Source organism: Pelodiscus sinensis, unplaced genomic scaffold (genome assembly GCF_049634645.1).
Source record: "Pelodiscus sinensis isolate JC-2024 unplaced genomic scaffold, ASM4963464v1 ctg40, whole genome shotgun sequence".
NCBI lineage: Eukaryota > Metazoa > Chordata > Testudines > Trionychidae > Pelodiscus > Pelodiscus sinensis.
In genome coordinates, this window is record NW_027465932.1 from 1,144,157 (window position 1) to 1,165,586 (window position 21,430).

The 21,430-nt window shown below is 46.9% G+C and overlaps 1 protein-coding gene across 3 annotated transcripts in view; it reads right to left on the bottom strand.

Annotated features, from left to right (window-relative positions):
• Positions 1 to 7,650: 7,650 nt before the first annotated feature.
• Positions 7,651 to 21,430, bottom strand: part of LOC142825158 (GTPase IMAP family member 8-like) — a 34,667-nt gene continuing 20,887 nt past the window's right edge. For all 3 annotated transcript variants that reach the window (XM_075916884.1, XM_075916883.1, XM_075916885.1), the window contains 2 exons: positions 16,604 to 17,560; positions 7,651 to 8,794 (listed from right to left, as the gene is read on the bottom strand). In XM_075916884.1, coding sequence (XP_075772999.1) covers positions 7,833 to 8,794; positions 16,604 to 17,560 — 1,919 coding nt within the window. In that variant the 3' untranslated portion in view covers positions 7,651 to 7,832. The remainder of the gene's footprint in view (positions 8,795 to 16,603; positions 17,561 to 21,430) is intronic.

A 21,430-nucleotide genomic window follows, 5' to 3' on the forward strand; every position in this document is an offset into this window, starting at 1 on the left:
ATGGTGATCCACAGCCAATGAGAGCAGTGATCTGATAAACATAGTGGGGGGGCCCACCAGGGACTAACCTTGGTTTTTTTATTGCCTTTCCTGCCCTATATGCTTGTGCCATTCCTATATACACGTGGTTGTGATGTGCCCCGCCTTCCGTTTTCAGAGTATATCCCTGAGGCAGAGCTCTGGCTGTGCCCATGGATCCTGCTTCTGGAAGGCAGTGTCTGCCTCAGGGGCTGGCTGTGACCCTGCACACGGCTTCTCTTTTTTTTTTTTTTGTGGGGGGGGGGGAGGTGGAGAGACAAGGGCTACAGCCAACTGAGCCGTATTCTTCATAGGCTGGTCCATTGTATGGGGTGGAACCTCTTTGTCGTTCTGGTCTGCCTGCCCAGGGACAGACCTGTAGTGGTGTGGGGAGGGTTGGAGGGAACCCCGGCCTGCCCACTACTCTGGGTTCCAGCCCAGGGACCCTAAGGCAGCGGCAACAGACGGGGATTGTTCTACTCCCAGTCTGGCAGCTTCTTTCCTGGGTCACTGCCCAAACCGATCCCTCCCAGGGATCCTGCTTGTCCATTCCACTTGCAGCTCCCAGCTCTCACTCAAGGTATGTCTACACTACAGCACTAATTCGAACTAACTTAATTTGAATTAGTTAATTCCAACTAAGCTAATTCGAACTAGCGCATCTAGACCTAAAAACTAGTTCGAATTAGCATTTTGCTAATGATGTCTGCACTAGACCAAGCGGATGCCCTCCTCTTGCGGTCCTGGCCAGTCTCCCGGGAGCCGCCAGCCTGGTCCCACGAAGAGGCGGAGGGCTGGGGGGCATCGGGTAGGTGCCTCATGGAGTGCCAGGTGCAGGGTCTGCCGGCTGGGTGCTGGCAGGCTTGCACCTGGCACGGGCACCATAGCCAGACCGTGCCCCTTTAAGGGCTCCGGGGCCGGGAGGGGGGCAAACGAGTTTCCCTGGTGTTGGCCAGAGTGGAACCAGGGAAACCTGGGGAGGGCTAGCCTCCCACTAGTTCGAATTAAGTTTCTACACAACTAGTTAATTCAAACTAGGCGTTAGTCCTCGTACAATGAGGTTTACCTAGTTCCAATTAAGCGCTCCGCTAGTTCGAATTAAGGTCCAACTAGCAGTTTGCCAGTGTAGCACCTATCAAAGTTAATTCACTTTGTAGTGTAGACATACCCTGGGGGAGACAGAGGCCTGGTCAGAGGTTCTGGCTGAGGAGGCTGAGACCTGACCTGGACCTCCCACAGTTGCCTCCCCTAAGGCCAGCAAAAACTTCCTTGTCAGGGCCACTGAGGCCTGACCAAACAGGCCAGCAGAGCTGTCCTTTTTACCTAGAGGGACTTGGGGCTCTGCTTATGCTTGGGGAGTCAGAGGATTGGCCTGAGCCTGGATCAAGCCCGGATGCCTGTGGAAACCCAGGGACCCTGAGGTCTTGCCTGAGCCAGATTCCCGGGGAACCTGAGGGCACGCCAGAGCCGGTGGACCAGCTCGAACCCCGAGGCCTGCCTGAACCCTGGGGCCTTGCGAACCCGCTGGGCACTGCACGGTTCCAACCCACTGAAGCCTGGATTGGGCCACCCGGACCCTGCTGGGATGACACTGCCCTCTACTCCCTGACCTGCTGAAGAAACAGGTATCCGTGAAGGGGGAGATGAGGAGTGGCCCAGGGGATATCACAGGCTGAGAGCAGCTCTAGGCTGGAGCCCCTGCTGAGCCAGTAGCAGCTGCCGCATCTAGGCTGGAGCACAGTGGGGTGCGTGGACCTACGCCCCCTCTGCCAACCACCAACCTGGCAGCAGTCTTCCCCCTCACCACCTCCGCAGGTGAACTACCTGCCTGGCTCCTGAAGCAGGAGCTTCCCCAAACCAGTGTGTTTGTGGCCACACTCTGCCCCAGGGCCTGGGCTTGCACCCTGTGTTTTGCTGCCTCGCCCCACTCAAGGACCAGGGCTTGCACACTGTGATTGGGCAACAAAATGACAAATGAAATTTAATGTGGATAAGTGTAAAGTAATGCACATCGGGAAAAATAACCCCAACTATACGTACAGTATGATGGGGGCTAATTTGGCTACGACAAATCAGGAAAGAGATCTTGGAGTTATCGTGGATATTTCTCTGAAAACTTCCACGCAGTGTGCAGCGGTGGTCAAAAAGGCAAATAGGATGCTAGGAATTATTAGGAAAGGGATAGAAAATAAGACACAGAATATCTTACTGCCCCTGTATAAAACTATGGTACGCCCACATCTTGAATACTGTGTCCAGATGTGGTCTCCTCACCTCAAAAAAGATATTTTGGCCTTGGAAAGGGTTCAGAAAAGGGCAACTAAAATGATTAGGGGTTTGGAACGGGTCCCATATGAGGAGAGGTTAAAGCGACTGGGACTTTTCAGTTTAGAAAAGAGGAGACTGAGGGGGGATACGATAGAGGTCTATAAAATCATGAGTGGTGTGGAGAGGGCTGATAAAGAAAAGTTATTTATTAGTTCCCATAATAGAAGGACTAGAGGACACCAAATGAAATTAATGGGTAGCAGGTTTAAAACTAATAAAAGAAAGTTCTTCTTCACACAGCATGTAGTCAACCTGTGGAACTCCTTGCCAGAGGAGGCTGTGAAGCCTAGAACTATAAAAGAGTTTAAAGGGAAGCTAGATAATTTCATGGAGGTTAGGTGCATAAAAGGCCATTAGCTAGGGGATAAAATGGTGTCCTTGGCGTCTGTTTGTCAGAGGCTGGGGAGGGATGGCAGGAGACAAATTTCTTGATCATTGTCTTCGGTCCACCCTCTCTGGGGCACCTGGTGCTGGCCACTGTTGGCAGACAGGCTACAGGGCAAGATGGACCTTTGGTCTGACCCAGTACAGCCGTTCTTATGTTCTTATGTTCTGGTTGAATATTTTTAAAAACTTTGTTCCTAAATAGTTCAGTGAACAAAAGTGCTGAATTGAATATGAAACAATATACACATCTCTTTGAAATTTCATGAATTTTCTGTATCTGACGACAAAGGGTGCTGGGGTTGGCTGATCCCAGTCTAGACTACCGTGCTGTGCTGACAATCAGCTGATCGGCAAAGCACGGCAGCAATTTTGACGTAAATAAAGTGGCGATTATTTAAATCACCACTTCATTTTGTCTACTAAACTCATCTACATTGCTCCGTCGATGGAGTCATGTAGTCTAGACATACCATTTAATGGAACCAACACACAGTGTTACTAAACAACAGATATTCATAATTTCATTCACTCGTCTTTTGCATGTGTAAGCCCGGGCTGGACTGCTGCTTGCTATCAGCCAGAGCTGCCCTGGGGGTGGGTGTGCCCACTACAATTGTTTAGCTCTGCAAGATAATTAACTGTTAACTGTTGATATGTCAATACAGCTCATGCCAGGATGGGGAAGGAATCCGAGGTGTGGCTATGTAAATCCCATTCAGCCAGGGCTGATGGAATGGAATGTGGTGTATTGTAAATAATTTGGGGCTGTTGTGGGGGTCACTAATCATGCTGCCCCTAAATGTGGGAACTATAAAACATGCCACCAGTGCTTGCAGGAGAGACACCATCATTGTAAGAGGTGTCCGAAGAACAGGCCTCCCCCACTTCCAGAGTTGAGTGCACTGAGCTGGGGGGAAGGGTTAAAAGGCTTGAGTCAGCCTGTTTCACACCTGCCAGGTGTGAGCTATAAGACTGGCCCAACCTGCCTCTTTCCCCCTTTGTTTTAAGGACAGACCTAAAGCAGACTCCATGAAGAGTCTAGTTGCAAGCTGCTGAGCTGACTTCACTGTGGGCCAATGGTGTACTAGCACTGAGGCTCCTCTACTATGCACTGAACTTGCTGAAGTCACTGGCTACATCTAGACTGGCATGATTTTCCCAAAATGCTTTTAACGGAAAAGTTTTCCGTTAAAAGCATTTTCAGAAAAGTGCATCTAGATTGGCAGGATGCTTTTCCGCAAAAGCACTTTTTGTGGAAAAGCGTCTGTGACCAATCTAGACGCGCTTTTCCGCAAAAAAGCCCCGATCACCATTTTCGCCCGAATACTTTTGCCCAAAGACTTTTGCCCAAACGGGAGCAGCATAGTATTTCTGCAAAAGCACTGACAATCTTACATGAGATCATCAGTGCTTTTGCAGAAATTCAAGCGGCCAGTGGAGACAGCTGGCAAATTTTTCCGGAAAAGCTGTTGATTTTCCAGAAAAACTGGCCAGTCGAGACACAGCTACTGTGTGCTGTGGGGAGCCTGAAGCTATACTGCTAAAGAGCTGAAATCTACTATGAGCTGAAATCTCTGGTTTGGCTGGGAGCCAGACCCATTGCAGCCAGCAAAGTGGCAGTGGCCAGCAGAGTGGCTATTAGGAGCGGCGGCCAGTGGTGCGGCGCAGCTGGTAGGAGCAGCGGCAGGCGACCAGTGGCGCATCTGGTGGAGTGGGACGAGATCGCTGGTGGAACGCGGCAGAGTGGCTCGCATTAAAGACTGCAGCAGATCCTGTGGAGAGGTGGGGCTGTCAGCCTTGGACCACATAAGGTGCCCCTATCTAGCCCCCTGCCCGCATTTCCACCCAGGTTGGGAGGTAACACTCTGCAGGTGAACTTTTGGACTCTGGGCAGCACTGACCAAGGACAGAGACTTTTGGGGTGTTGGATTTCGGGTGATTCTTGGTTAGGGGGCGGGGGGCTTAGTTCATGTTTGGGTTATGAACTCTGTTTGTGGTATTTTCCAAAGTTAATGCCGTTTGACTTCTCTCTCTGTTTCATTAAATGTTTCTTCCTATACACACTCAGTGCTTGTAAGTGGGGAAGCATTGCCTCTCAGAGGCACCCAGGGGTGTGTGAATTTCCCAGGTTACTGGGTAAAGGCTCAAGTCGGTTCTGTGTGAGATGGACCCCTAGATATTGAACCCGGCCCTGGTTGCTGCCAGGCCTACTCGGCAGAAGGGTTACACATGCAATAGCTTCAGGATATGAAGGTACAAGCTGACTAAGGCTATGTCTACACTACAGAGTTTTTGCGGAAAAATAGCTGTTTTTCCACTAAATCTTGTGGAGCGTCCACACCTCTAACATGTTTTTGTACAAGTATCAGAGGGGTAGCCATGTTAGGCTGGATCTGCAAAAGTGACAAGGAGTCTTGTGGCACCTTATAGACAGATTTATCAGAACATAAGCTTTCATGGGTAAAGACCCACTTTGTCAGATGCATGTAGTGGAAATTTCCAGAGGCAGGTATAAATATGCAGGCAAGAATAAGGCTAGAGATAACGGGTTTAGAGTCAGTCTGAATTAACCTCGTTATCCCTAGTCTTATTCTTGCCTGCATATTTATTCCTGCCTTTGGAAATTTCAGCTACATGCATCTGACCAAGTAGGTCTTTGCCCACGAAAGCTATAAGGTGCCACAGCATTCCTCATTGTTTTTGTGCAAGTATGGGTATGTCTATACTACAGACTTATTTTGAAATATCTTATTTCAAAATGGTTATTTCAAAATAAGATATTTTTAAATAACGCGTCTACACACAAAATGCATTTCGAAATAGCATTTTGCTATTTTAAAATAGCGCGTCCACACTGAGTGGACTCTGAATCGCATTTAAGGGTGGCCAGAACTAGTTCCAACAGGGCACCAGGTCAGGACTTACTGTGTGGGGCTGCTGCCTGAGGCTAACTGAGGTCTGTGCTTAAAGGACTCTCTCCACCCCGGACAGCCAGTTCTCAGGTTTCTCTGCTTACTTGTTTACGTCACTGAGGGACAGCAAATCATTTTGTCTCTTCGTGCTCTGGTTGTCCTCACTTGGGACACCTCAGTACTCAGCAACAAGGAGTCAGAAATGCCCCTGGGCACGCTGGTGCTTCTCATGGGTGCGTTGCTGTGAGCCTGACTACACTTTCGACAGGCTGCCATCTGGGAGGTCCATCGGGGGGGCTGTCAGTATCCAGGAGACCCTGTTGGAGAGCTTCCACCCTGAGGAGCACTCAGAGACTCCCTGGTCTGCCCCACTGGGGGCTTGTGCCTCATTCCTCCCTCACGTCCTTCCACTTACCCCTCCCTAACCCCCCTTACTGATGTCAAATAAAATGTGCATATTTTCATGAACACAAACTCTCTTTATTTAACAAAACTGGGTGCGGGGGATGAAATTCTGGGGAGACTGGGGAAAGGAGGTGGAAGAGGGAAGGAGAGAGAGTGGGAGAGGGGAGGGGAAAACCTGGGAGGGCGGAGCTGGAAGGAGGAAGCAAGGGGAACAAGGTGGAGGGGAAGCTCAGGGCTCAGGGTTGGGGGTCTCACTGAACCAAATTCATTGTCATGCTAACCTGCTCCTGGGTTCACATGTGGCCTTTGGTGGCCAGGCTGGCAGCTACACTGCCATAGATGGCCGCGTTCCTCCGTCTAGTGGGGTGATCATGGACTTTGGGGGCATCCCCCCCAAACCTAAATAAGATCCATGATCTCCGACCTGGACCAGGAAGTCCACCTGACTTCTCCAGGCTCTGGCAGGCTCTTGGGAGCTGGCAGACTGCTCCTGGGGAGCGGTGGAGGGCTGGCTGCCAGTGGCTTGCTGGCTCATGTTTTGGGGCCACTGGGTCAGGGGCAGTGACTGATAGCTCTGGGCTGGCAGGCTTGGAGCTGGCACCGGCACTGTTGCCATAGTCTACCCCTTCAAGGGCTCTGTGGTGTGGGGGGAAGGAGAGAGAGTGTCCTCCATGGCACCCTGGGAAGGGCTGGAGGCCCCTTATTTCTAAATAAGTGTCTACACAGCATTTATTTAGCATTTGGCATTATTCCTCGTAGAATGAAGTTTACCAAATTCAAAGTAAGCGCGCCGCTATTTCGAATTAATTTCAAAATAGCAGTTTGGCTGTGTAGATGCTAGTGAAGTTATTTCGAAATAACGGCTGTTATTTCAAATTAACTTTGCTATGTAGACATACCCTAAGTCAAAAGAACAGAGGGATTTTTGCACAATTGGTATTTCTCTTTCTACAAGGAAGAATGCCTTACTGCAAAAGAGGTCTTGTGCTAAAAGGCATATATGGAGGGGGAGGAGGGTCTTTTTGTGCAAGAAGAGGGAAGAGGAAAAAGCACAGGTGCCCTGGTGGTCATTCTGTCCATAGCAATCACAGCTTATATGTGAGATAGTGTCCAGGCAGTCTGGACACTGTTGTGCGGGAAGTTTTTGCAGACGATCACTTCCAAAAAATGGTACTTGCACAAGAAGCCTGTCTGGACACTATCTCACATATAAGCTGTGATTGCTATGGACAGAATGACCACCAGGGCACCTATGCTTTTTCCTTTTCCCTCTTCTTCCGGAAAAGGGATGGAGATTAGACAAGTCAGAATTGCAAATGAAGCGGGGATTTAAATCTCCCCCGCTTCATTTCTATAAACATGGCTGCCGCTTTTTTCCGTCTTGGGGCTTTGCCGGAGGAAAGCGCCAGTCTAGATGTGATCTTTCGGAAAATAAAGCCTTTTCCGGAAGATACCTTATTCCTCTTAAAATCAGGAATAACGGACCTTTCAGAAAAGGCTTTATTTTCCGAAAGATCCCCGTCTAGACTGGCGCTTTTCTCCGGCAAAACCCCAAGCCGGAAAAAAGTGGCAGCCGTGTTTATAGAAATGAAGTGGGGGATATTTAAATCCCCGCTTCATTTGCAATTCCGACTTGTCTAATCTGCATCCCTTTTCCAGAAAAGGGGTGCAGTGTAGACACAGTCTTGGAGGTTGAACTGTTACAAAGTACAGAAACGGCTTTCATGACTACTCAAATAGTGGGAAAGAGGCAAGAGCAGAGAAATTACACCAAGTCAACGGTTAATCATGCCAGCTTTTGATGCTATCAAATACAGAAGCAAATTTTTTCAGAATAGCTTCTCTTATACTGACATTCTTCTCAGCTCTTTCCATGAGTTCACGCAGCTGCTCCTGGTATTGGTTGTTTATTTCCTCTAAATCTTTGTCCAGTTTTTGTTGCAGGGCCTCCTTCTTCTCTTTCAAAGCGATTTCATCACGTGGCCCTAATTCCTCCTCTAGTTTTTCACACTCATCATCATAAACAGATTTAATTTTCTTTTGTTTTTTTACCATCTCTTCCTCACAGAGTTCTCTGAGTGTCTTGGTATTTTTTTGAAGCTTCCTCTGTGCATAATCATACATGGCATTAGTATAATGGGAGTCTCCATTCTGCTGCACCATCTCATCGATCATTGCAATCAGCTCTGACACCTGAGCTTCCCGCTCCTCGTTATTCGCTCGGTTGTTGAAAGCGCAGCATCGATTCCCGCACTTATTTATCAACTTCTTAAGATCTTTGTCGGACTCTTTTAAATACTCCTGTAAATCTCCACCGTCTAAGTTCTCTTTTCTGGTGAACAAGAAGATCATGTACTTCACAGCATCTTTCCCGAAAATGTCTTGTATTCGTTCAACTGTTTTTTTCTCTTCTTCAGTGAAACGATCCAGCTGCATCACCAGGATGATAGCATGGGGGCCTGGGGCAGAGACGACAACACAGCGCCCGATTTCTCGCATAGTTTCCTTTAAAGAGACTTTTGTGTCAAACAGACCAGGAGTATCAATGACGGCAATGTCTCTGCCCTTCCAATCCCTTTTCTTCTTCACACATTTCTCTGTCACCGATTGTGATGCGATTTTAGATTCAAACACTCTCTCGCCGAGGATGCTGTTTCCTGTTGCACTTTTCCCAACTCCGGTTTTCCCAGCAAGAACAATCCGTAGTTCAGGTTTCCCAGTGGACTGGCCGGCAGCTTGTGGGTCTGTAGGAAGTAAGTTTGACAATGTCATTGGAAAGGTAACGCAGTAACAATGTGAGGTTGGGGGTTTCCTTCTCTGTAATACCTGTTGTAAGGCCAGAGTTAACTGGCATGGAAACGGGCTGTACTTTGGAGCAGACCAGCACAGTGAGTGGGTCGCACTGACAGCCTCTGTTCAGATCTGTGTGAGCTCAAAGCCAATAGCAGGCATTGGGCTGTAGGAGGCTGGAACTCTGCTCAGGTGTTGTGTCTGGGAGAAATGCTGACCTGGGTCTGTGTCCTCCCCCCAGGCCTTATGAAAATTGGCTTGTGAATATGAATACACATAAGTTGAAGATGCTTTATGCAAACCAGGACATGGAACACGTCCATCCTACAGTTACAGGCTGCTGGCTCTATACATCCTATTTCTGTGCATGTGTTATTCCTGTATGTGAAGTTAGAAATATGAAGTATGGCTCTGTTTATAATTGTAAGTGTGATAATGAGGGTCATTAACGAGGCCCTGAAACCTGGTCGGCTTGGGAGTCAAGTCAGCAACTCCTGAATTGCTTTGTTCATTCCATATGCCCAAATGGACTGTGGTTGGTCCTAGAAAGACATGTGACTAGGCCACCTGGTACTACAATCCTTCTTGGATCTGGTAATATTCCATAGAGATGGGAGATGCAAAACAAAGGGTTCTTGCCCTGAGGAAAAGACTTTTTAAGAAATGGTAAGCAATTAGTCTTGGTCTTCAGTTGGCTTTTGAAACTGCCTGGCCCACCCTAAGAAGATACAAATGAACTTTTAAGAAGCTGTAGAGCCAAGCCAGAGTAATATATCAGTTCTGATATGGAGCTTTTACCTAAAATAAGAACAGCTGTTTAGGGCAAGAATTTTCAGGCAACAAGTTTCTTAGTAGATTAGTATTAGCTAAGCATTTTTTGTTCATTTTACTTTAATAACTTATAATATGCCAACAACTTTATGGCTGACCTTGAACAACATTTCCTCAGCTCTCACTCCCTAAGCCCCTTACTCTACTTATGCTACATCCATGACATTGTCATCATATGGACCCACGGAAAAGAGTCTCTTGAAGAATTTCACAGGGATTTCAACAGCTTCCATCCCACCATCAACCTCAGCCTGGACCAATCCACATGGGAAATCCATTTCCTCGGTATTGCTGTACAATTAAATAATGGAAAAATCTCACCATCCTATACTGCAAACCTACTGACTGCTACAGTTACCTTCATGCCTCCAGCTTCCATCTAGACACATTTCTCGATCTATTGTATACAGTCAAGCCCTAAGATACAACCAAATTTGCTCTGATCCCTCAGACAGATACAATCACCTAAAAGATCTATATAGAGTATTCTTAAAACTGAAATACCCTCCTGGAGAAGTGCAAAAACTGATTGACAGAGCCCAAAAAGTACCCAGACATGAACTACTTCAAGACAGACCCAAAAGAGAAAACAACAGATTTCCACTTGTCATCTCCTACAGCCCACAACTTAAACCCCTCCAAAGCATTATCAACAATTTACTGGAAAATGACCCCTCACTCTCAGGGTGTGTCTAGACTACATGTCTATGTTGACAGAAGCATATAGATTAGACAGATCGGCAGAGGAAAATGAAGCCGTGATTTCAATAATCGTGGCTTCATTTAAATTTAAATGGCTGCCCCGCTCTGCCGATCAGCTGTTTGTCGGCAGTTCAGGGCAGTCTGGAAGCGCTGCGGTTGACATGGAAGCCTTTGTCGATCAGCGCAGGTATGCCTCGTGAAACCAGGTTTACCTGTTCCGATCGACAAAGGCTTCCTTGTTGACCGCGGCACATCCAGACTGCCCCGATCTGCCGACAAACAGCTGATCAGCTGTTTGTCGGCTCAGAGCGGCAGCCATTTAAATTTAAATGAAGCGGCGATTATATAAATTGCCGCTTCATTTCCCTTTTTCAAATAAACTCCGTTGACGGAGGCATATAGTTTAGACGTACCCTCAGAGGCCTTCGGAGAAAGCCCTATTCTCACTTACAGACAGATCCCCATCCTGAAACATTTTTTCTCTGCTAACCATGTCACATAGCTACATCATAAGCATAAAGGAACCCAGCCTTGCACTCAGCCACGGTGCCAACTCTGCCCACACATCTACACCAGTGATGTCATCACTGGATCCAACCAGATCAGCCACCAAATCAGAGGCTCATTTAACTGTACATCCAGTAATGTGATCTATGCCATAAACTGCCAGAAATGCCCCACTGCCATGTATATTGGACAAACTGGACAGTCCCTGTGGGAAAGAATCAAGGGACAGAAATCACATATCAGTAAAGGGAACACACAGAAACCTGTTGGTGAACACTTTAATTTGCCTGGTCACTCATTAACAGATCTCCAAGTTGCTGTTTTGTTACAGACCAATTCCTCAAACCAAACACACAGGGAAGGGTTGGTATTACAATTCATTCACAAGTTTAATTCTCATGCCAATGGTCTGAATTGCGATACCAGATGTACGGGATGTTATCGAGCAACAAAACAATGAAGGTGCCTATGGTTCTTTGTCTGTATAGATTCTGGTGTTAGTACCCTCCCTATCTAAGGCCGTGTCCAGACTCAGGGGTTTTTTCGGGAAAAGTAGCCTTTTCCTGAAAAAACTTCCCCTGCGTCCAGACTCAAGCCGCGTTCTTTCGAAATTATTTCGAAAGAACGCGGCTTTTCTTTCGATGGCGGTAAACCTTGTTTCACGAGGAAGAACGCCTTCTTTCGAAAGTTCCTCTTTCGAAAGAAGGCGTTCTTCAATGTAAATAGGGCTTCTTCAAAAGAGAGCATCCAGACTCGCTGGGTGCTCTCTTTCGAAAAAGCGGATTGCTCTTTCGAAAGATCCGCCTGCAGTCTAGACGCGATCTTTCGAAAGAGGCTCTTTCGATGCTTTCGAAAGAGCCTCTTTCGAAAGAAGCCTGCAGTCTAGACATAGCCTAAGAGTATGTCTCCACTGCCACCCTAGTTTGAATTAGGGTGGCTAATGTAGTCATTCGAACTTGCAAATGAAGCCCAGGATTTAAATATCCCGGGCTTTATTTGCATGTTCCCAGGCACTGCCATTTTTAAATGCCCTGTAGTTCAAACTACCTGCCCACGGCTACACGTGACACGAGCTAGGTAGTCTGAATTAAAGCTCCTAATTCAAACTACTGTTATACCTCCTGCACTGAGGAGGAACAGTAGATCGAATTAGGAGCTTTAATTCGAACTACCTAGACCATGCCGCATATAGCTGTGAGAAGGTAGCTCGAACTACAGGCATTTAAAAATGGCGGCCACCCCGGAACATGCAAATAAAACCCCGGTGCGTGGCGCTTGGGAGGAGTGCCGGCCCCAGGAGCGCGGCGCTTGTGGGGGGGGGGGACCGCCCCCGAGCCAGTGGCTATGGGGGGCCCCGCCCCTGAGCATGCGGCTATGGGGGGGAGCTGCCATCGGGCGTGCATGTGTCCCCGCCCCCTGGCGCCCGGCAGACGAACGGCCATGCCCCCTGGCGCCCGGCAGCCTCTAAAGGTTGGGGACCACTTTCCTGCTACATACCAGTTCAGTTTTCCCTTTGATATATATATATATCCACTGCCTCCTCTTGTTCCTCCCACTCTCATTTTTCCCCCCTCTTGTCTTTCTCCCCCCTCTTGTCTTTTTGCCTATTTATTTTGGTTCTGGACATCCAACACTCTGGTCATCTGAAGAAGTGGGCTGTGCCCACGAAAGCTCATGATCCCGTCTACATGTTTTGTTAGTCTATAAAGTGCTACCAGACCATTGGTTGTTTTTTAAAGTTTTTACTTTGCTCTGACTGTTTTCAGTTATAACCATTTAAATCCTATTTTTGAACTTAATAAAACCCGTTTTGTTTATTGTCACTTCCAGTGTAAGTAATGGTTACCTGGGGGAGCAACTACTGTGCAGATCTCTTGTTCATTGATGAAAAGGGAAGACGTCCTTATAAGCTTTCTCTGTGTAATATCTTTGCACAGGGGAAGATGGATTTGTTTAGGGATTTGGTCTCCTTGGGGGGTTGGTTTCCTGGGTGCTGGGCCCTTATAACTGAGCCTTCTTGGAGATGAATTGGTTCAGTGTCTGTGCTGCTCTGCAAGGGGTTGGTAAGATTAACTCTATGCCTGGGCTGTGGGAGACAAGAGGATCTGGCCAACCAGGACAAGACGGGAAGAGCCCCAGAGAGCAGGAAGGTGAGTGTCACTGGCACGATCAAGAAACCAGTGGGACCATCCAAGGAGTCTTTTGTGATTTTAATCTCTCACGGGGTCCTTCTGCTCTGACTTGGAATCTCTGTGGAGTGGTGCTTCCATCTGGTGTTATTAGCTCCCTGCCCAGCCTGTAGCACATGCAGAGAGAAGCTGTAGTTACAAGGAGCCAGCCATCCAGGTGGGAGCAGCAGCCAGAGCCAGGGGCAGGCTGGAGAATGGTCACCCTGTTTGGCAGAAGATGCCTGAGGAGTTTAATCTCAACCTGACATCCAGAGACGTGGAGCCCACTCAGATTCCCTGCCTTCTGCAGGAGTTTTGCTGTAAACTGCGATGTATTGGTGGAACAAGCATAGCTAGTGGAAAGCTGGAATAACTAATTCGACAGTTAGGACAAACTGTCTCTTCAAGAGCATAGTGAAGTACTGGGCTGGCTTCCCTAGGGAGGGGGTGGAATCTCTAACCCTACAGGTGTTTATGTTCCAGGCTTGACAAAGCTCTGGCTGGGTTGATTTAGTTGGGTTGATCTTGTTTGAGGAGGGGGAGGACTTGATGCCTCTTGAGGTTTCTGCCAGCCCTCATTGTTGATGAGGCTATGATTCTAAGATAGGAGAGCTCTGTGACATTGGTCTAGAAAGGGAGTGGGGAACTTCTTTGGGTCAGGGACCGCTGACCAACAGAAAAACCAGTCGGGGCCACATATCAGTGAAAAGCAAAACAAACGAACAAAAACAAACCCTCACTGATGTTGCCCTCAATTGCAAATCAGAAAGCCACTTCCCACATTCCTCTCACATGCCATGGCCTAAGGGGGCTCAGGCTAGTAGATCTGTGTACTCCAGTCATGTGGGAGGATGGTGAGAGGGAGGGGCTGAAGCACCAGCACGGGCTCCCAAACTCTGGGGGCTGAGCCTCAAGCATTGAAAGCTGGATTCAGGCAACCTGGATCTCAGGTCAAGACCATCGGCACTATCAGTTCTGCAGTGTCACAGCTTCACCAAGACAGCTCTGCCGCTGTAAGCTCTGTAGGGAGCCCAAAGCCAAAGTCCTTTTTCAGGATATACCAGGGTCTCTCACAGGTTATGGCAGAGGTGCATTGGCAGAGACTGGAAGAGGTGGATTAACACAGCCCAGTGATGTCACACCTTATTTTGCATGAGCACAGACCTTTCAAAAAGTTTCTTACATAAAACTACCAGACTTTCCGAGCATTTCTTGGGTCCTTCAGGGCAGGGGGCCAGTAGGGGCTTTCTCCCTCCCCCCCTGCATTCTGGAACAGTGGCCAAGGGCAGCAGGTGAGAGGTGTGGAACAGGGGTCCACTTACACTGTCCAGTGTCCAGTGTCTGACCACGTATAGCTCTGTCCCCAGCTAGCCCCTCTCCTGGTCATGCAGCTGCTCCCTCACCCCCAGCGGTCACTCTGTATTTCTCTCTGCTCAGATCAGCTCCCTCTCTTTGCATATTGTAGAAAACAGTCCCATTCGGGGCAGATCCCATTTTCCTAGCATAACCAAACCCTGACCTTGCTTTAAGTTAGGAGAAGACAAAGCTGCCTACCAAATATGGTGGCCCTTGATCATATACTATTAGGAGGAGTTCTTGAACAAACAGATGTTGATGAGACTTTCTGGGACACTGTAGAACTGTCCCACCTCTGGTCAGATGGCCCCTGCACTGTTAAGGAGGATGAAAGGCTCAGGGAAAGAGCACAGTCAACGGGAGCAGAGGGAAATGAGCCGAAAGTTGGGACCCTCCTTCCAAAAGATGTTGTAGTACCTCTTGCACTGAGGATACATCTCTGGGGGAGGGAACTCCAGTCATTAGGAAAAGGCAGGTGTTAGTAAAGGGAGATTTGATCATAAGAAACATAGAAAGCTGGGTCCGTGATGACCGGGAGGACATATGGTGACTTGCCAGCCTGGTGCAAGGTTGCAGTTCTCTTGAGACATCTACATAGACTTATGTGTAGTGCTGGGGAGGAGCCAGTGGTCATGGTACATGTAGGTACCAATAACACAGGGAAGGGTAGGAGAGAGGTTCTGGAGGCCAAATTTAGGCTGCTAGGAAAGAGACTGAAATCCAGGACCTCTGTGGAAGTGTTCTCTGAAATGCTTCCAGTTCCACGCGCAGGGCCAGGTAGGCAGGCAGAGCTTCAGAGTCTCAATGCGTAGATGAGACAATGGTGTAGGGAGGAGGGGTTTGGATGTATTAGGAACTGGGATAGAGAGGTAGCTGTGTTAGTCTGATCTTGCTAAAACAAAAGGAAAAACTATGTAGTGTAGTAAGTTGAGGGTCAGTAACATGGAGTCAGCAGGCTTAAGGCCTGTAACATGAAAACAGCAGCAGGCCTGCAATCTAGTGAGCAAGACTTTGGTTCAGTAACAGGAGCCAAGAAAGAAGCCCCATTGATAACTGTGTGATTGTGTAAGTTAGGTCGAGCATGGAAGGACACAGGGAGGCACTGGGTACAGACTGTAAGCCAAACGGAGTAATGGAACATCTTAATGAGAAATGTCTTGGTACAAAGACTCCCTAAAAACGAATGCACAGACCGACCTAGGTTCAGGACCAGGTCGGAATTGACAGCATGAAGGATAGTAAGTAAGTCCCCCTTCCGTAAGGTGAGGGGTGGTAACTAGGCAACAGAGGGTGGTAACCTGGTACATAAAGAAGTGATGTAAGTTGTTTGTACCTGTCTATAAAAGGACACCGCAGAGGGTGCTCTCCGGCCGACCTGAGGGGGGGGGGGGCTCACTAGGCGCCTGAACGGCAGGTGTCAGTGCCTGAACTTACAGAGTGCACAGTAGCTTAATTTTGACTAACTGCTGTTAATATCTGTTATACGGCAATAAGCCTGCCCGGTGTTGGTACCTTGTCAACGCGGGCCATAGTGCCCAGTGGTGTAACATTGTACTGATCTCTGTTACCAACTGGTAGAGCTTCGCATTTGACAATAAACCTGCTCGATTGATTTCAAACCTTGCCTGCATCTGTCGTTTCCGGGGCCTCTCAGAGATCTCTTGTGTTGACCCAAGTGCACGGGGTCTAACACTCTAGATAAAGGGAGTACCAATTATTAAGCATGCAGCCAAAAGTTTATCATCACCAATAGAGTAGTGGTCCTGTCAGGAGCGCGCCAGGACAACCCTGACCAGACGATGCTGACACTGACAGTACAGACCACCAAAGGTACCAAGGTACAAAAACACTGAGGTACGACATGTAGCACTTTAAAGATTAACAAAATGGTTTAATAAGTGATGAGCTTTCATGGGTCATACCCACTTCCTCAGATCATATTATGAAAAAGAATTGGCATGACCATATATATCATATATATTCATTGTCTTCCATTGGTATATATGGTCATGACAAGAAGCCTGCACAAGAAGCCTGTAGTCTAGACCTAGTCTAAGAAGATGATACAAATGTAAACTTCTGTGAAGAAAAAATTAGGAGGTTAAAGTGTTACAAAGTCCTGAAATGCCAGTCATGACTATTGAAAAAGTGGGAAAGAGGCAAGAGCAGAGAAATTACAGCAGGTCAATCATTACTCACCCCAGAGTTTGATGTTTGCAAATAAAAAATAAAAATGTTTCAGAATAGCTTCTATTATACTGACATTCTTCTCAGCTCTTTCCCTGAGTTCACGCAGCTGTTCCTGGTAGCAGTTGTTTATTTCCTCTAAATCATTGTCCAGTTTTTGTTGCAGGGCCTCCTTCTTTTCTTTCAAAGAGATTTCATCATGTGGCCCTAATTCCTCCTCTAGTCTTTTACACTCATAATCATAATCAGATTTAATTTTCTTTTGGTTTTTTTCCATCTCTTCCTCACAGAGTTCTCTGAGTGTCTCGGTATTTTCTTGAAGCTTCTTCTGTGCATATTCATACATGGCATTAGTATAATGGGAATCCCCATTCTGCCGCACCATCTTATCGATCATTGCAATCAGCTCTGAGACCTGAGCTTCCCGCTCCTTGTCATTCGCTCGGTTGTTAAAAGCGCAGTATCGATTCCCGCACTTGTTAATTAACTTTTTAAGATCTTTGTCATTGAACTCTTTTATATGCTCATGCAAATCTTTGCCATCTAAATCCTCTTTTCTGGTGAACAATAAGATCATGTACTTCGCTGCATCTTTCCCGAAAATGTCTTGTATTCGTTCAACTGTTTTTTTCTCTTCTTCAGTGAAACGACCCAGCTGCATTACCAGGACGATAGCATGGGGGCCTGGGGCAGAGACGACAACACAGCGCCCGATTTCTTGCATAGTTTCCAGTAAAGGGACTTTTGTGTCAAACAGACCAGGAGTATCAATGACAGCAAGGTCCCTGCCCTTCCAGTTCCTTTTCTTCTTCGCACATTTCTCTGTCACCGATTGTGATGCGATTTTAGATTCAAACACTCTCTCGCCGAGGATGCTGTTTCCTGTTGCACTTTTCCCAGCTCCAGTTTTCCCAGCAAGAACAATCCGTAGTTCAGGTTTCCCAGTGGACTGGCCGGCAGCTTGTGGGTCTGTAGGAAGAAAGTTTGACAATGTCATTGGAAAGGTAACGCAGTAACAATGTGAGGTTGGGGGTTTCCTTCTCTGTAATACCTGTTGTAAGGCCAGAGTTAACTGGCATGGAAACGGGTTGTACTTTGGAGCAGACCAGCACAGTGAGTGGGTCGCACTGACAGCCTCTGTTCAGATCTGTGTGAGCTCAAAGCCGATAGCAGGCATTGGGCTGCAGGAGGCTGGAGCTGTCCTCAGGTGTTGTGTCTGGGAGAAATGCTGACCTGGGTCTGTGTCCTCCCCCCAGGCCTTATGAAAATTGGCTTGTGAATATGAATACACATAAGTTGAAGATGCTTTATGCAAACCAGGACATGGAACACGTCCATCCTACAGTTACAGACTGCTGGCTCTGTACATCCTATTTCTGTGCATGTGCCATTCCTGTATGTGAAGTTAGAAATATGAAGTGTGACTCTGTTTATAATTGTAAGTGTGATAATGAGGGTCATTAACGAGGCCCTGAAACCTGGATGTCTTGGGAGTCAAGTCAACAACCTCTTAATAGCTTTGTTCATTCCATATGCCCAAATGGACTGTGGTTGGTCCATGTGACCACATGTGAAAGACATGTGACTAGGCCACCTGGTACTACAGTCCTTCTTGGACCTGGTAATATTCCATAGAGATGGGAGATGCAAAACAAAGGGTTTTTTCCCTGAGGGAAAGACTTTTTAAGCAATGGGAAGCAATTAGTCTTGGCCTTCAGTTGGCTTTTGAACTACCTGGCCCACCCTAAGAAGATACAAATGAACCTTTAAGAATCTGTAGAGCCAAGCCAGAGTAATATATGAGTTCTGATATGGAGCTTTTACCTAAAATAAGAACAGCTGTTTAGGGCAAGAATTTTCAGGCAACAAGTTTCTTAGTAGATTAGAACTATCTAAGTATTTTTTGTTCATTTTACTTTAATAACTTATAATATGCCAACAACTTTATGGCTGACCTTGAACAACGTTTCCTCAGCTCTCACTCCCTAAGCCCCTTACTCTACTTATGCTACATCCATGACATTGTCATCATATGGACCCACGGAAAAGAGTCTCTTGAAGAATTTCACAAGGATTTCAACAACTTCCACCCCACCATCAACCTCAGCCTGGACCAGTCCACAAGGGAAATCAATTTCCTCAGTACTACAGTACAACTAAATCATGGAAAAATCTCCACCATCCTATACTGGAAACCTACTAACTGCTACCCTTACCTTCATGCCTCCAGCTTCCATCCAGACACATTTCTCGATCTATTGTATACAGTCAAGCCCTAAGATACAACCAAATTTGCTCTGATCCCTCAGACAGATACAATCACCTACAGGATCTATATAGAGCATTCTTAAAACTGAAATACCCTCCTGGAGAAGTGCAAAAACCGATTGACAGAGCCCAAAAAGTACCCAGACATGAACTACTTCAAGACAGACCCAAAAAATAAAGCAACAGATTTCCACTTGTCGTCACCTACAGCCCACAACTTAAACCCCTCCAAAGCATTATTGACAATCTACAACCTATCTTGGAAAATGACCACTCCCTCTCAGAGGCCTTTGGGGAAAGGCCTATTCTCACTGATGATTTCCCAATCTGAAACAACATTTTTCTGGTAACCATGCTAAACAGCTACATCATAAGCAACCAGGAATCCATCCCTGCAATCAGCTATGGTGCCAACTCTATCTACATATCTATACAAACAATTTAATCATTGGATCCAACCAGATCGGCCACCAAATCAGAGGCTCATTTAACTGTACATCCAGTAATGTGATCTATGCCATAAACTGCCAGAAATGCCCCACTGCCATGTATATTGGACAAACTGGACAGTTCCTGCGGGAAAGAATCAAGGGATAGAAATCATATATGGTAAAGGGAATGTACAGAAACCTGTTGGTGAACACTTTAATTTGCCTGGTCACTCATTAACAGATCTTCCAGTTGCTGTTTTGTTACAGACCAATTCCTCAAACCAAACACACAGGGAAGGGCTGGAATTACAATTCATTCAGAAGTTTATTTCTCATGCCAATGGTCTGAATTGTGATACCGGATGTATGGGATGTTATCAAGCAGCAAAACAATGAAGGTGCCTATGGTTCTTTGTCTGTATAGATTCTTGTTTTGGTACCTTTCCTATCTAAGGGTATGTCTCCACTGCCACCAAAGTTTGAATTAGGGTGGCTAATGTAGTCATTCGAACTTGCAAATGAAGCCCAGGATTTAAATATCCCGGGCTTTATTTGCATGTTCCCAGGCGCTACCATTTTTAAATGCCCCATAGTTCGAACTACCTGCCCATGGCTACACGCGACACGGGCTAGGTAGTTCGAATTAAAGCTCCTAATTCAAACTACTGTTACACCTCCTGCACTGAGGAGTGTAGTAAAAACTAAGTGTGTTTCTTCCCCTCCATTGCTTAAGCTCAAAACAGCACGTATCATTTAGCTGATTGCGCATGTCTTAGAAGCTGCTAAACTTTCTGCCAGGGAACTGAGTAAACTTGCAGTGACCAATCACGTTGCAACACGCTGACCAGAAAGAATGTGAAATCTATAACAGTTTCAGCTCAGACGATGCTCAAGGTCGACCTTGCTTTGAGCACTGAGCTCCTCGGCCGAACTTGTTTGCAAACAATAAAATAGAGTTGGACACAGCCTGAAAGTGTGACTCTCTTCTTGAGGAAAATTGAACTAGCCTCCAGGGGACGAAACTAGAAATTTATGCAACAGGAGGAACGGTAGTTCGAAGTAGGAACTTTAATTTGAACTACCTAGCCCGTGCCGCTTATAGCCATGACAAGGTAGCTCAAACTATGGGCATTTAAAAATGGCGTTCCACGAAGCGTACAGCTAGTTCGGAATAGAAGCCTAATCCGAACTAGCTAGTTCATGCCGCATGTAGCCACGCGGCACGGAATCTGAACTAGCTGGTATTTAAAAACGGCGCCGGCCGGCTTCATGTAAATGAAGCCCGGGAAATTCAAATCCCGGGCTTCATTTGCAACTCCGGATGACTACATTACCCCCCCTAGTTTGAACTAGGGGGGTAGTGTAGACATACCCTAATTGCCTACTAATGGTCCTCATCTGCTTCTTTTAACTATCCAACCTTTAGGTCCTTATAGACTGTCAGTTTTGTCTGTTACATACCAGCTCAATTTTCCATTTGATATTTATATATCCACTGCCTCCTACTATTCTGTCGCCTACCTCCCCACTTCACCCCGCCTTCTCTGTTCATTTTGGTGCTGGACATCCAACACTCTGGCCATCTAAAGAAGTGGGCTGTGCCCATGAAAGCTCATGATCCCGTCTACATGTTTTGTTAGTCTATAAAGTGCTACCAGACCATTGGTTGTTTTTTAAAGTTTTTACTTTGCTCTGACTGTTTTCAGTTATAACCATTTAAATCCTATTTTTAATTTAATAAAACCCGTTTTGTTTATTGTCACTTCCAGTGTAAGTAATGGTTACCTGGGGGAGCAACTACTGTGCAGATCTCTCGTTCATTGATGAATAGGGCAGATGTCCTTATAAGCTTTCTCTGTGTAATACCTTTGCACAGGGGAAGATGGATTTGTTTAGTGGTTTGGTCTCCTTGGGGGGTTGGTTTCCTGGGTGCTGGGCCCTTATAACTGATTCTTCTTGGCGATGAATTGGTTCAGTGTCTGTGCTGCTCTGCAAGGGAATGGTAAGCTCAACTCTATGCCTGGGCTGTGGGAGACAAGAGGATCTGGCCAACCAGGACAAGGTGTGAGAAGCCCCAGAGAGCAGGAAGGTGAGTGTCACTGGCACGATCAGCAAACCAGGGGGACCATCCAAGGAGTCT